This window comes from Pristis pectinata, chromosome 2 (genome assembly GCF_009764475.1).
Source record: "Pristis pectinata isolate sPriPec2 chromosome 2, sPriPec2.1.pri, whole genome shotgun sequence".
NCBI lineage: Eukaryota > Metazoa > Chordata > Chondrichthyes > Rhinopristiformes > Pristidae > Pristis > Pristis pectinata.
This window is the reverse complement of record NC_067406.1, coordinates 12,827,259-12,840,015: the sequence shown is the minus strand read 5'-3', so window position 1 is coordinate 12,840,015 and position 12,757 is coordinate 12,827,259. Positions and strand designations below refer to the sequence as shown.

General features: G+C 41.3%; 1 protein-coding gene across 1 annotated transcript in view; it reads left to right on the top strand.

Moving 5' to 3' along the window:
• Positions 1–12,757, top strand: part of cdc25b (cell division cycle 25B) — a 38,104-nt gene that overhangs the window by 6,465 nt on the left and 18,882 nt on the right. The window contains exons 3-7 of the mRNA XM_052033311.1: positions 456–532; positions 2,843–2,894; positions 8,347–8,388; positions 9,761–9,794; positions 11,202–11,318. Coding sequence (XP_051889271.1) covers positions 456–532; positions 2,843–2,894; positions 8,347–8,388; positions 9,761–9,794; positions 11,202–11,318 — 322 coding nt within the window. The remainder of the gene's footprint in view (positions 1–455; positions 533–2,842; positions 2,895–8,346; positions 8,389–9,760; positions 9,795–11,201; positions 11,319–12,757) is intronic.

The following is a 12,757-nucleotide window of genomic DNA, read 5'->3' as shown; positions in this document are numbered from 1 at the left end:
CCTCTCTGTCCTATTCTAGTAATTAAACCAAAAGGAACCTGCTACTGCAAGGATTGAAAGCATAGGGGCATTAAAGGAAGGAATCCATGATGGTGTTTAAGTCGGGTGTAGTGTCTCAAATCGAGCATAAGCAACTTGTTGTTAAATGGTTTGGGGTATATTGCAAATTTGAGGTGACTGAAGTATGGGTGTAAGGGTTGGGTTTTGTTTGTTAGTTTGTACAAAGTATATGTCAGCGAATCTGCTATTTGTTGCAGATCCACTGATGTATGGAAACCTGTGTTTTAAAATGTATAATATAAAATGAGTACATTAAAACTACTGTTGTAGTTTTAAATTGAAATGAAAATTGTAGCTGAGTATAATTTGAGAAACTTTAACATGTCTTTCCATTTTCTAATTCCACTTAGTTTTTTTAAGTTTTAATTTCATTTTCCATTTTGTTTCTTAAATAGCAACAGTGATACACCAAAGCGCAGACCAAATGGGACTCCATTACTAAACAAGACTCTCTCATCTGATTCTGATGCAGGTAGGTGTAAGGAGGGCACCGTTGTGCAGAATAATGGTTTGTTTGTATTTCGACATCTTGGGTTTGTTTTGTCATAAATTGAAGCCAGAAGATAACAAGTCATTTGGGTTTTTTAAGGCTAAGGGAAGAGCAGTGAGGAAGTTGTTCCTTCTGTGATTCTGACTGGTTTTACTTGTTAAACCTCTTCCATTTAAGTGGGTCTTCTCAGGTCAAATTGGTTACATTTGAAGGTGCTAACTGATCTGTATTCCATTTCCTGAAGAAACCCAAAAATATTGCTGGCTAAACAAACTGGGTGGCACTTTGAGTGGTTTCCTTTTGAGTATTAATGTGTGGTACTGCCCAAACATACCCAAGGTAATGACTGGTTGAGTCACGCCATCCTCTCCAACTGCAATAGTTCATTTTGCAATAGCCCAGTGTGGCAGTGAAGGTTGAGGAGATGGTTGCCTCATTCCATCAGACACCCCAGCAACCATGTAGGGATGTGTGATGTGCTGCTGGGAAATCCACTATTGGTTCATTATTTTCACTTGTACTGAGGTACAGTGAAAAACTGTCTTGCATACTGATCGTACAGATCAATTCATTGAGGTAGTACAGGGTGCATTGACAGTACAAAGTGTCACAGCTACAGAGAGTGCAGTGCAATAAGGTGCAAGGTCACAAGGTAGATCGTGAGGTCATAGTCCATCTTACTGGGAACTGTTCAATAGTCTTATCACAGTGGGGTAGAAGCTGTCCTTAAGTCTGGTGGTACGTGCCCTCAGGCTCCTGTATCTTCTACCTGATTGAGGAGGGGAGAATTCTGGGTCTGCAGATAGGAAAGTCGTACTTGGATGATCAGTTGGTGTTGGTGCTGACTCCGTTCTCTGCAGCATGAAGTGTAGGAGAGTCGTAAAAAATTGAAGGGCATTATTGGATCAACTGATTGGATGATGAATTTTGAATGTAATTTGCAACCTGTTGTATACATATACTAGCAGTCAGGCACTAATCTGGAAAATCAGACCTTTTATAATTCTGCTACAGATTTTTTCTAATTCTGGGGTTGTGAAAGTTCTAGTTAGACCATATTAAGAACAATATTGTATGCAGCCACTCAATCCTACTCTATTCAAGTAGTTAAAGCAAAAGGAACTTGCTACCCCAAGGATTGAAAGAATAGAGGCATTAAGAGGAGAAATTCATGATGGGGTTTAAGTAGGGTGTAGGGCCTCAAATAGAGCACAAACATTCTGTAGGCAGTTGCTTTGTTGTACTGTAAACTCTGCATGTGAAAGCAGCTGGATTTTTGAAGCATTTTAAAAGTGATGTCTACCAGGCTGCTGTGTGACCCTGTTTCTGTGGCGATGCTGGAGCAGGTGGGCTTTGTGCTAGTATGCATGTATGGTGTAGCTCTTGATTGTAACTGCCATTGTGCCTGATTTTTTTTTCCCTAAGGGTGAGACGGCAGCTGTAGTCACAGATGGATGTACAAGGAGCTTCTGAGCTGCAATTTCAGCTGTTAGCTTGCTCCCAGAAGTATGGGACATGAGCTACAATCAGTGGTGTACACTGTCATGAATGCTTTGCTTCCTCTGTTACTGTAACTTTTTCTGTCATTCTTATTTTTGCCTGGTTAATTGTATTTATACAAAGGGTTTTTAAAAAGGGGATTCATTAAAGATGTGAATTAATTAAGTTGAGTCCCCCTCCCTTGACTATAGCATTGCTATTTTCCTTGAAGATTGAGGTGTTCATTACAGCCTGTCTTGAGGATTGATGGGTGAATGTCAGTGTTTTTTGCTGTTTTCAGAGGTCACTTCACAGCATAAAGATGGCTGTGAGGATTTGGGATGAGGAAAATACTTCTGGTGCAAATCTAGAGGCTAGTAGGTAACAGATCTTTGTATCTTCAAGGCAAATATTTGTTAATCTGTTATGGGAGCCAAATATGCTGGAAAGGTGGATCACCATTAGCAAGGATCAGGGTCTTTGTCATACTGTATGGAACGTGACTGGGGTTATTATCTGATAAACAGAAGCCAGGTCTGTTTTCTCCAGAGCCTATTTCAAAACCCACTAATGAAGCTGGGAATTTAAATTTTGGTTGATAATACCAGCATCAGTAACGATGGATTGTTGTAAAACCCAGTAGGTTTACTGCTTTCCTTCAGGGAAGGATGTCTGTTCCTGACTGGTGTTGTGATTCTTGGTGGCTTCTGAAATGGTTGAACAGGATGGCCAGTGGTGCCTGCCTACCAGCTGTGTCCATGTCCCACTGAGAATAATAAAAAATAATGATTGTTCTTTGCTTGCTTTACACAGGGCTTTGTATGGATTCACCGAGTCCAATGGATGAAAAGGAAATCGATGAAACGTGAGTTACCCATGTAACGTTGGACTTTAAGATAAGACTTAAAGATAAGACTTGGAATTTAACCAATGCCAGTGAAGCTGTTGCTTTTTAACTTGTGTTGTTAATCATGTGTATTGTTTATGTGGTTTGAAGTTTGTGATGCACCTTGCTACTTCATTCATGCTAAAATCTACTTGCACCAGTCCATTTGTGGACCACCTTTGTTCAGTCAGCAGGAGTGACTCTAAACTGGTTACCTGCCATGTCAATTCACCATCCTGCTCCCATTCTGACCTTTGTCTCTGGCTTCTTGCACTGTTACTATGAGGCCCAATGCAAGCTTGAACAACATCTTGTCTTCTGGGCATTGCAGCCTTCTCCACTCTTACCAAATTCTATAACTTTGGGCAACTTTCTTTGTCTTTACAAGAACTGGCCATTTTTGCCCATTTTTAGCTGGGTTTTTATTTTTCTATTGGTATTGTCTGGCCTGCTGGGCATCTCCCACAACCTTGCTATCAACAAAACATTACACAAAGAAGCATAATGTGCTTCTAACTGCCTCTACTAACCCATTTCGTCTTTCTTTCCCACCCCCATAAGAGGTATTTCCTTTGTTCAATTTGTGTACCTCCCACCTTTTCTGCTTTCAAAAACTAATTTGTTTTCCTTTCCTAGTTCTGAATGGTTTTGCCTTGAAAAATTAAGTTTCTCTTACCATAGATGCTGCCTGACTGAAGTATTTCCAGCATTGTTTTTACTGAAAGTCCATGGATCATTTTTAAAATGATTGATTCAGTGTCTGGTTTCCAAATCTCTCGTGATAGTTGGACAGCCAATGGAGTTTTGAGCCCAAGTTTCAACAGCAATTGTCATTTGAGATTTTTAAAATCTGCTTTTTTTAAAGATATCCTTATTAACTGTTTAAAATGAGCTATTTGCTAGTTGCCAAAGTTTGAATTCTGCTGTCTTCAGCTGTAGGGATCGCATATGAGAACTATTACCTTAAGACTATGGAAGTATGATTTGTGCCTGCTTTAACTCCAAAAGTCCAATCCAGCAGTCATAGAGTACTACAGCACAGAAACAAGCCCTTTAGCCCATCTAGTCCATGCCAACCTGATCTTCTGTCTAGTCCCATCTACCTGGACCAGATCCCTCCAAAGCTCTCCTATCCATGTGCTTATCCAAACCTCTGAAACATTACAATTGAACCTGCATCTACTATTTCTGCTGGCAGCTTGTTCCACACTTGCACCACCCTCTGTGAAGAAGTTCCCCCTCAGATTTCCCCTTGTGTATTTCACCTTTCAACCTAAGCCTATGTCCTCTAGTTCTCGTGTCACCCAACCTTGGGGTGAATGCATACAGGCTTATTCCCCCTATCTATACCCCTCATAATTTTGTATACCTCTAAGATCTCCCCTCACTCTCCTGCGCTTCAGGGAATAAAATCCAAACCTATTCAACTTTTCCCTGTAACTCGGGTCTTCAAGTCCTGGCACCATCTTTGTAAATATTCTCTGCACTTCTCCAAGCTCAGTGACAAGAGGTACTAAGCTAAGAAAGGAGTAATATTATTGTAATTGCTTACAAACCTAAAAGAAACTGCAATGATAAAAGCATATTTGCCTTGAGAATAAATACTCAATGGTTACTGTATGAATTTAAGCCATCTAACCTTGTTGATTGAGTCACGATTTGCTGTATGAAAGTGCAAGTGGTTGAAATCTCAAGCCATTGGTAGTGGGCCTGAAGCTATCAAATAGAACATAGATATAGAATGTTACATCACAGTACAGGCCCTTTGGCCCACAATGTTGTGCTGACATTTTATCCTGCTCTAAGATCTATCTAACTCTTCCCTCACACATAGCCCTCCATTTTGCTATCATTCATGTGGCTATCTAAGAGGTTCTTAAATGTCCCTAATATGGAGCATAGTCCTGTGCCTGGAGCCAGCTGTGTTCTCTGGTGTGATTTTGCAATATCCTGGCAGCCTGATCAGCACTGGCGTTTTTGGAGTGGCAAGGGTTATTACTGTCTCATGGTAACTCCCTATAACAGCTAGTCTGCAACCTAATGGCATGAATTTTCCAATTGTAGGTAAACCCTTCCCCTCCCCCCACACACAAATGATCCTTCTTTCCTCCATTTTTGTACCACCCTCCCCCCTGCCAATTTTGTTCACTTCACCCTCCTAGTTCTCTCCACCCACTTTATGCACAGGTAATAACCTCCCCACCGCGCCCCTCCCCCCCCCCCCCCGAAAACCTGGTTCCAACTATTGTTCATCTCTGCCCCCTAATGGTTTTCATTCTCACTCCTTTACGTATCAGATTCCAGCACTGGCAGCCCTTTGTGTTCCTGCTTATCTCCCTCCAGCAGCCATCTCCTATCTTCACACTCCACTCTCCCGGACCTTGTTCCATCTGTTTTTGTTTCCTTTGTCTGTCTCCATCTATCATTCACCTGCCACTGTCTTCCAACTCCACCCCTGCTCACCTCCCCTACCTGGCACTACCTGCCTGTCATCTTACACCCCTCCTCAGTCCACTAATCACCTCTCAATCCTTTCTCACCACTCCCAATCTTGCCTCTCCACTCTGATGCAGGGTTTCAACCTGAAATGTCGATAATTCCTTTTCTCCCACAGATGCTGCTTGACCTGCTAAGTGTTTGTTGTTCCAGGTTCAAGCATCTGTAGTCTCCTGTCTCCAACTTCTAATAAGTTTTGAAGTATTTTTTAAATTATCTTCTGGATCAGTTGATAAGGGCTGGGATATAGCAAGAATATCTTGAAATCTAGACCACATTCTGGCAGATGTTTCGAGTTGGCATCTGTGCCCTCTATCTCCCTGAGATGTTTGTGTTTGTAGTTATTTCTGTCAACTTAACCACTTCAATCCCATTAAGTTTCTTCTTGCTAACCAGGTACTTTCGCTAGTGTATTGTTAGATTAAGCTTATTTGAAAGAAGCCAGTGAATCTTGGCAGTGGCTCACAAACTTGCATCTGAACCACAAGACTATTGTCAAGTCCTTAATTGATTGTAGTAACCCAGTGCATTTGGAGAAACCTTATTCAGTTATGCATGAAATGTTGGAAATTGACAGAATGGGCTATTTGGTGCAATCTGTACTCTTATCTACTAGGCAGGCACGGTAGTGTAGTGGTTAGCGTAATGCACCAGTGACCAGGGTTCAATTCCGGCTGCTGTCTATAAGGGGTTTGTATGTTCTCCCTGTCTGTGTGGGTTTCCTCCAGGTGCTCTGGTTTCCTCCCACTTTCCAAAGATGTACAGGTTAGGAAGTTGTGGGCATGTTATGTTGGCGCCAGAAGTGTGGCGACACTTGCGGGTTGCCCCCAGAACACCCTACGCAAAAAAAGATGCATTTCACTGTGTTTTGATGTACATGTGACTAATAAAGATATCTCTCATAGAAGCAGCATGATTTCCATCTTTTCCATCCAGCCTTTTTGGTTTTGAATAGTAACGAATAATATTGTAGCTCTCTTCAGATGCATGGGAACACCACTGCTCTGTTCCCCTCCAAGTCTCACAACAACCCATCCAGATTTGGAAATGTATCAGTTCCTTCATAACTGGGTTTAAATTATGGAATTCCCTTCACAAGCACAGAATATCTTAATTGGAAGGACTGCAGTGGTTCAAGATGACATCTCACTAACTTCTTGAGGGCAATTACAGATGGGTAATAAATGCTAATCTTGCTAGAGCCCAGATGCCAAAATGAAATTTTATAGTTTTTCTAGTTGTTTTTTGTCTTAGCACAAAATTCTAATTGGTCTGTAGTAACCCCCATTCCTATTGTGTGGACCACAGCAGCAGTCTTGTGCTAGTAAAATTAAAACTTAAATTGCCTTAACTGCATTTATTAACCTGCAGCTCAATGTTCTTCACCCTCGCATAGCAGTTTGTTTGAATTCAGGGTATTTTGTTCAGATGCCTTCCTTCATTCTTGCTCTACTGCTTTATAAGCTTATTCATTTTATCCAGATCCTCTTGCTGTGTCCTTTGTGACATTGTTACTTATTCTAGTGGAATTCATATGGATATGTTGCATTAACACTATGGAAAGCATTTTTTGTGAACTTGGCATTACATTTCTATAGAACTTGTAACTATTCAAAAATGCTGCACCTTAAATATTAAGCTGGCCTCTTACTTGCAGAAACCTGGGAGGTTTATGTACTCCCTGCCGGAAGATGAGGCAAAACAAATTTTGAATTTACATTTTACTGAACCGCTGTAGACCTTCAGCAAAGTGTCAATTCTTTAAGACTTATATCTTCATGTTAATGGAGTAACCTTCTAAGACCTCCAGTTAATTGTGGGGTGGGTGCTACCCCATCTCCTAATTCACTGACTAACCCACTGGGTAGGGCAAGGAGCATGTGTTGTGAGGAGAGAGGCTGCCCTTTCTGCTCAACTGGTTCCGTTGTGCCTTTGCTTTGTTATGCCACGCTTGTGTCTTCCTGATTGTGGCAGTGATTAAATGGTGACAGCTGTGGGGGTCCCTGGATGGCATATGGTGACTGGGACTATTTTTGGTGGCAGACAAAGGGGCTTATTTGCATACAGGTGGTGTCCAGGGAGTCTAGAGTCCATCACTATGGAGATGGTAATGGCAATTTTGAACCTTTCTCAGTCGTGAATGCTTGGAATCCTTTGTATTACTTTCTGTGCAGACTGCTTGCATTCATTGCAGCACTTTAGGGCTTGCATGCTGTTCATAGACAGATGTGATAACACTGAACAATTGTGCAGAAGGTAATGTTAAGTGTGAGTGCATCTTGTACCAGCTAACATTATATTTTTTGTCCACGAGTAGTGAAATGGGCTGTTAGGAGCAGCACGGTAGCATAGCAGTTAGCATAATGCTATTACAGTGCCAGTGACCAGGGTTCAATTCCCGCTGCTGCCTGTAAGGAGTTTGTATGTTCTCCCCATGTCTGTGTGGGTTTCCTCTGGGTACTCTGGTTTCCTCCCACATTCCAAAGACGTACTGGTTAGGAGCTGTGGGCATGCTATGTTGGTGCTGGAAGAGTGGTGACACTTGCTGGCTGCTGCCAGCACATTCTTAGCAATGCAAAAAGATGGATTTCACTGTTTCGATGTACATGTGACTAATAAATAAATCTTGTATCTGAAGCTGGCCAATTGCTCCCCTAGTTGGTGTGTTATCTTAAACACTGCATGACTTTCAGATTATCAGCACATCTGCAAGAATATTGTGCAATTTAGTAAATTGAACCACAGAACTCCTTGCCTTTTAGGTCTTCCTGTAGTCTTCAAACCTGAGCTTCCGGCTGGGTATTAGTACTGGGATTCATGATGCCTGCCCACCCTTCTATAGTCAGTACTTCTTTCAAAAGTTGCTGCTTTTACAATTCATCTTTTCAGTTGCTTTTGGTCATCATATTAAGATTGATTTCTTATCCTGTTACAGGTTTGAAAAAGCAGTATTGGAATCTGGAAAAGTGATTGCCAAGTAAGTTGGTCCCTGTCATGTGACAAAGCTGGTTCGATATGCATGCAGCACTCTAGTTAATGCATCTTTAAGTAAAGCCTACTGTCTGGTGATAAAGTCCTACTTCAGATTAATTTTGATAATCCATTTGAATTATGTTTAGCTCATAAAACTGTTGGTTTACCTGACAGTTAAAGCATGAATTCTGAATGGTATCTTCAATATTTTTTCTTGTCTCCAATTTCACCCTTCTTTCCAAATGGTCACTTACCACTTCTATTTCATTTTAATCTGGATAAATTTAATAAAACTAAAAGAACGTCTTTTGAACTGGTAAATGTGTCTAGCAGCTTTGTGTACCTAATTACTACGTGCAATCTGAAAGAAAATCAGAATACAGGTCCTCCCCTGTTGAAAATGGATGTGAATTTTCCTCATCAGAGCTGTGGTAATGCAAGTTTAGTGATCCTCCAGAATTGTAGCTGAGCATGAGCCTCTTAGGACTGTTGGTTACAGTGCCTAATCCATTCCAAGTCAAAAAGTGGCAGTGACCCAAGTTCCCACACAGCTGAAGATGCCTGCTGACCTGCAGCAGCTGGCAAATCCGTTCAGCTGGTCTCCCAAATGCTCATTCATATGTACAGGCTATATGTAAATTGGGTGTTTGTAAACCAAAGAAGGCCTGTATGCTGGTAATATTCCATGGGTCAGGCAGCATCTGTGCAAAGAAAATCTTTCTAGTCAAAGACCCTTCGTCAGACCACTTTCCCAGTTCTGAAGATCTTGAATCCAAAATGTTAACTGTTTCTTTACACAGATGCATCCTGACTTGAGTATTTCCAACACTGGTTTTTATTTCAGATTTTTGAAATCGGTAATTTTTTCATTTTTCGGTTCACTATTAGTCTTCAAGTTCTCGTATTTATAGATGTGAACACAACCTCTGGCAAAAAGCTATTTTAATATCTGCAATTGAGTCATCAGTGCAAGCAGTTAGGAAAGATGCAAGTTTAATATCAGGCATAGTGCAAGGCATTTGCTGCTGCTTTTATGGCTTTCTATCAAGTCTAATCCCATTGTAATCAGCATCAGTTACATGAATTTTCCTCATCTAAGCTGTGGTAATGCAGGTTGAATGATCCTCCAAAGTTGTAGCTGAACATGAACCTCTTGGTACCGGTGGTCACAGTGCCCAATATAGAATGCAGTTCAACTGCACTCTGGAAAGCTGAGTGCTGATGTGACTTGAGATCTGAAACGAGGTTGTACTGCACCTTGAGTTTATTAAGCCCTTAAGAGTTAACTTTGTGGTAAGTGACAAGAAACTAAGCAAGTTGGTCTATTCTGACAGTGCTTTTTGAACATTAACGGCTCTCCATTTCCTGTTTCTTAGCAAGATCCCCATGAGAAGAATGAACTCCCTTCCGGTGAGTCACCTTGGCTGTTTTTATGTCTGCAGGCTTAAATTTCCTGGTAAACTTTAAGGGATTGATAACTTTTGAACAGTATAACTGCCTGTGGAGATGGAGGCTTCCATTAGATCCAGTGCTTTGGAGCTTGCACTGCAAGTTGGGGTGACCACTGGCTGTCGGATGACACATTCTTGAATTCTGATCATGCTAGAGAGGTGGGCAAACAGACCATTCAAGATGCCTCAATTTTATCTCTGTAACCAAGTTGTCATTCCTGTTCCAAGCCATGTTTCTTAATTGCTAAAATATTACCCTGCTACCTGTACCCTTTTATATTTGCATTTGTGTAAATATCAACTACCTGGCCTCAAACTATTTTCCAGCCTCTGTCTACACTTCCCTCCAAACTCAAGTTTTCTGTCTTCCATTTCTAGCTCAGTTTTCTCCCTTCTGTGCTGTTTTCTCCTTGCCAAGCTTATTTAATCTCCAACGTTGCCCCCACCTCCCTCCTCCCCCCCCCCCCCCCCCCAAAAAAAAAGATAAAGCATTGCAAACCTAGTCAAACCCGCACTTCCCCTATTGGCCTGTTAATTGAATGTAATTGAATTCAAAAACCCTGTGCTTTCTCCATCATTGTGTTCATAATGATAGTCTGGCTAGGTAGTATGGTCTGGATAGTCATACGCTTAGTGAATAGTTGGGCGCAACAGGTAACATGAGTTCCAGAAGTTTTCCAACTGGGGATTTCCTTAAATTGTTCCTCACTTTGTTCTAGTTAGTTGACAGATTTATAGTCGAGTAAGAAATAGTGATGAACTTTGCAGCAATTCTTCTGCCATGAATTACCATGGTTATAACACTGGTTATTTCTGATCCTTGGGATATTTTTGTGGACTTGTTATTTACTCAAAAGAATTCTTCCTGAAAGCATCTTTATTCAGGGTGTAGCAAGGGTAGTATTAAAGACTTGGTAAATTTTCCACTAATTGTGTTGCTGCATTGGCAAAGCACAAACCTCAAATTCCCTGATCCTCAACACTACATCACTGAGCTGAAAAAGCAGTTGCTGTGAACCAGTCAACCATCCAGCTGCTCTTAATGCTGTCTTTGGTAAGATGCACAGCTGCTTGTCAGTTTAAAAGGAAGCTGATCTCGATAACTGCATGCACACATTGGTGAGTTTTCTGAACAAGTTGTACTTAATTACTAGGTCTTGGAGTTACTTGCACTGCACATAACTCGATTATGTCAACATTTAGTGAAGAGTTTCAGATGTACTAAACTGAGATCAGTGTAACTATAGAATTGAGAAGTCAGTTTTCCCTCTGGCAGTAGACACGTGAATGCTCTTTGTCCTGTCTCTGCATCAATTCCTCGGCTTTGCGATGACTTACTGCTGAACCATCTGTTTTCTTTTTATAGCTCAGTTTCCTTGGATCAAGTCCTGCACTAAAGTCAATCCATTGTGACTCTCCAGATTCTGAGGTGCTTTGTCCAGAAAGTAGTTGTATACACTCGAGTGAAGGAGACAAAGAAAATGTAAGCTTCTTTGTATATCAAAGAAATTGGGGCACAATTTGTAAACTTTTGTTTTGCTGGCTGCTAAATATCTGAAGCATTTGAGTATCACAAATTGAGCCATGGTGTCTAGACTACTTCTGGGAAACAATTTGCAAACTACTTGTGGTTTTAACCAACCAGTAGACATTTTGGTTTTGATGTTGGTTGTGGTGGTGGGGGGAAGGGGGAGTGAAGCTGAAGAAGGTGGAATGTTACTGTTGGAATATAAGGGCAAGGCGGTTTTCAATTCTACACATTTTGAACAAGGAAAGACATTGCCATAGACACTGCAGTTTGGATTTGAGCTGAGGGGGTTATTCATGAGGGAGGTGATGTGGAACTGGATTCGGAGCTGGAGTTCTGATGGAAACTGCTCAGAAAGGCTTTGACAGTAAATGACAGAATATTCTCTTGCCTCTGTCCCAGAAAGCTGAGATCTAAAGGTAGTTAAGGACTAAGGATCAAACATTTAGTTGGGATGTAAAGAAAAATTTGTTTTGCAAGTTGATGATGGGATAAGCAGTCACGTTGGTATATTGAAGGCAGAGATTACCTATTTTCAATTCATAATGGTTCTGGTGTATAGGAGTCGATGAGAGAGCAGATTAACAAATAAGTGCATAATTGCAAAATGATTACAGTATCAGAAGAGGCAATTCAGCCTGTGGAGTCCATAATTTTAGTTTTGTCGGCCAAGCTTTGAATTTCAAATTTCGAAGAAAGACAATGGTTTTTGGAGCTGCTGCCTCTGCTCCACCCAGAAAGTTCACTGCTGATGTCCAGTATGATCTGTGTGGAGTTGCATGTTCTCGCTGTGACAGTGTTGGTTTCCCTTGGGTGCTTTGGTTTCCTTCCACATTTCCAAAATGTGCAGGTTGGTGGGTTAATTGGCCCCTAGTGCAGAGAGATGAGTGGTACAATTGGGGGATGTTCATGTGAGTGTGGGGAGACTAAAATAGGATTACTGTTACATTAATGTAAGTGACAGAACAGTATGGGCCTTTGGCCCACGATGTTTTGCTGAATTATATGAACATCTCTGCTATCAATCTAACCCTTCCCTCTTGCATAGCCCATAACTCTACATTTTTCTTCCATGTGCCTATCTAAGAGTCTTTTTAATGTCCTTATTGTATCAGCCTCTACAACCACTCCCAGCATTGCGTTCCAGGCACCCACCACTCTGTAAAGAACCTACCTCCCAACATCTCCCCTGAATATTCCTCCTCTTGCCTTAAGTGGATGTCCTCTTGTATTGGCTATTATTGCCCTGGGGAAAAGATGCTGGCTGTCCACTCTATGCTTCTCAATCTCGTACACCTCAATCAAGTTCCCTCTTATCCTGTGTTGCTCCAAGGAGAAAAGCATTAGCTTGCTCAACCTTTCCTCAATATGTTCTCTAACCCAGGTTGCATCCT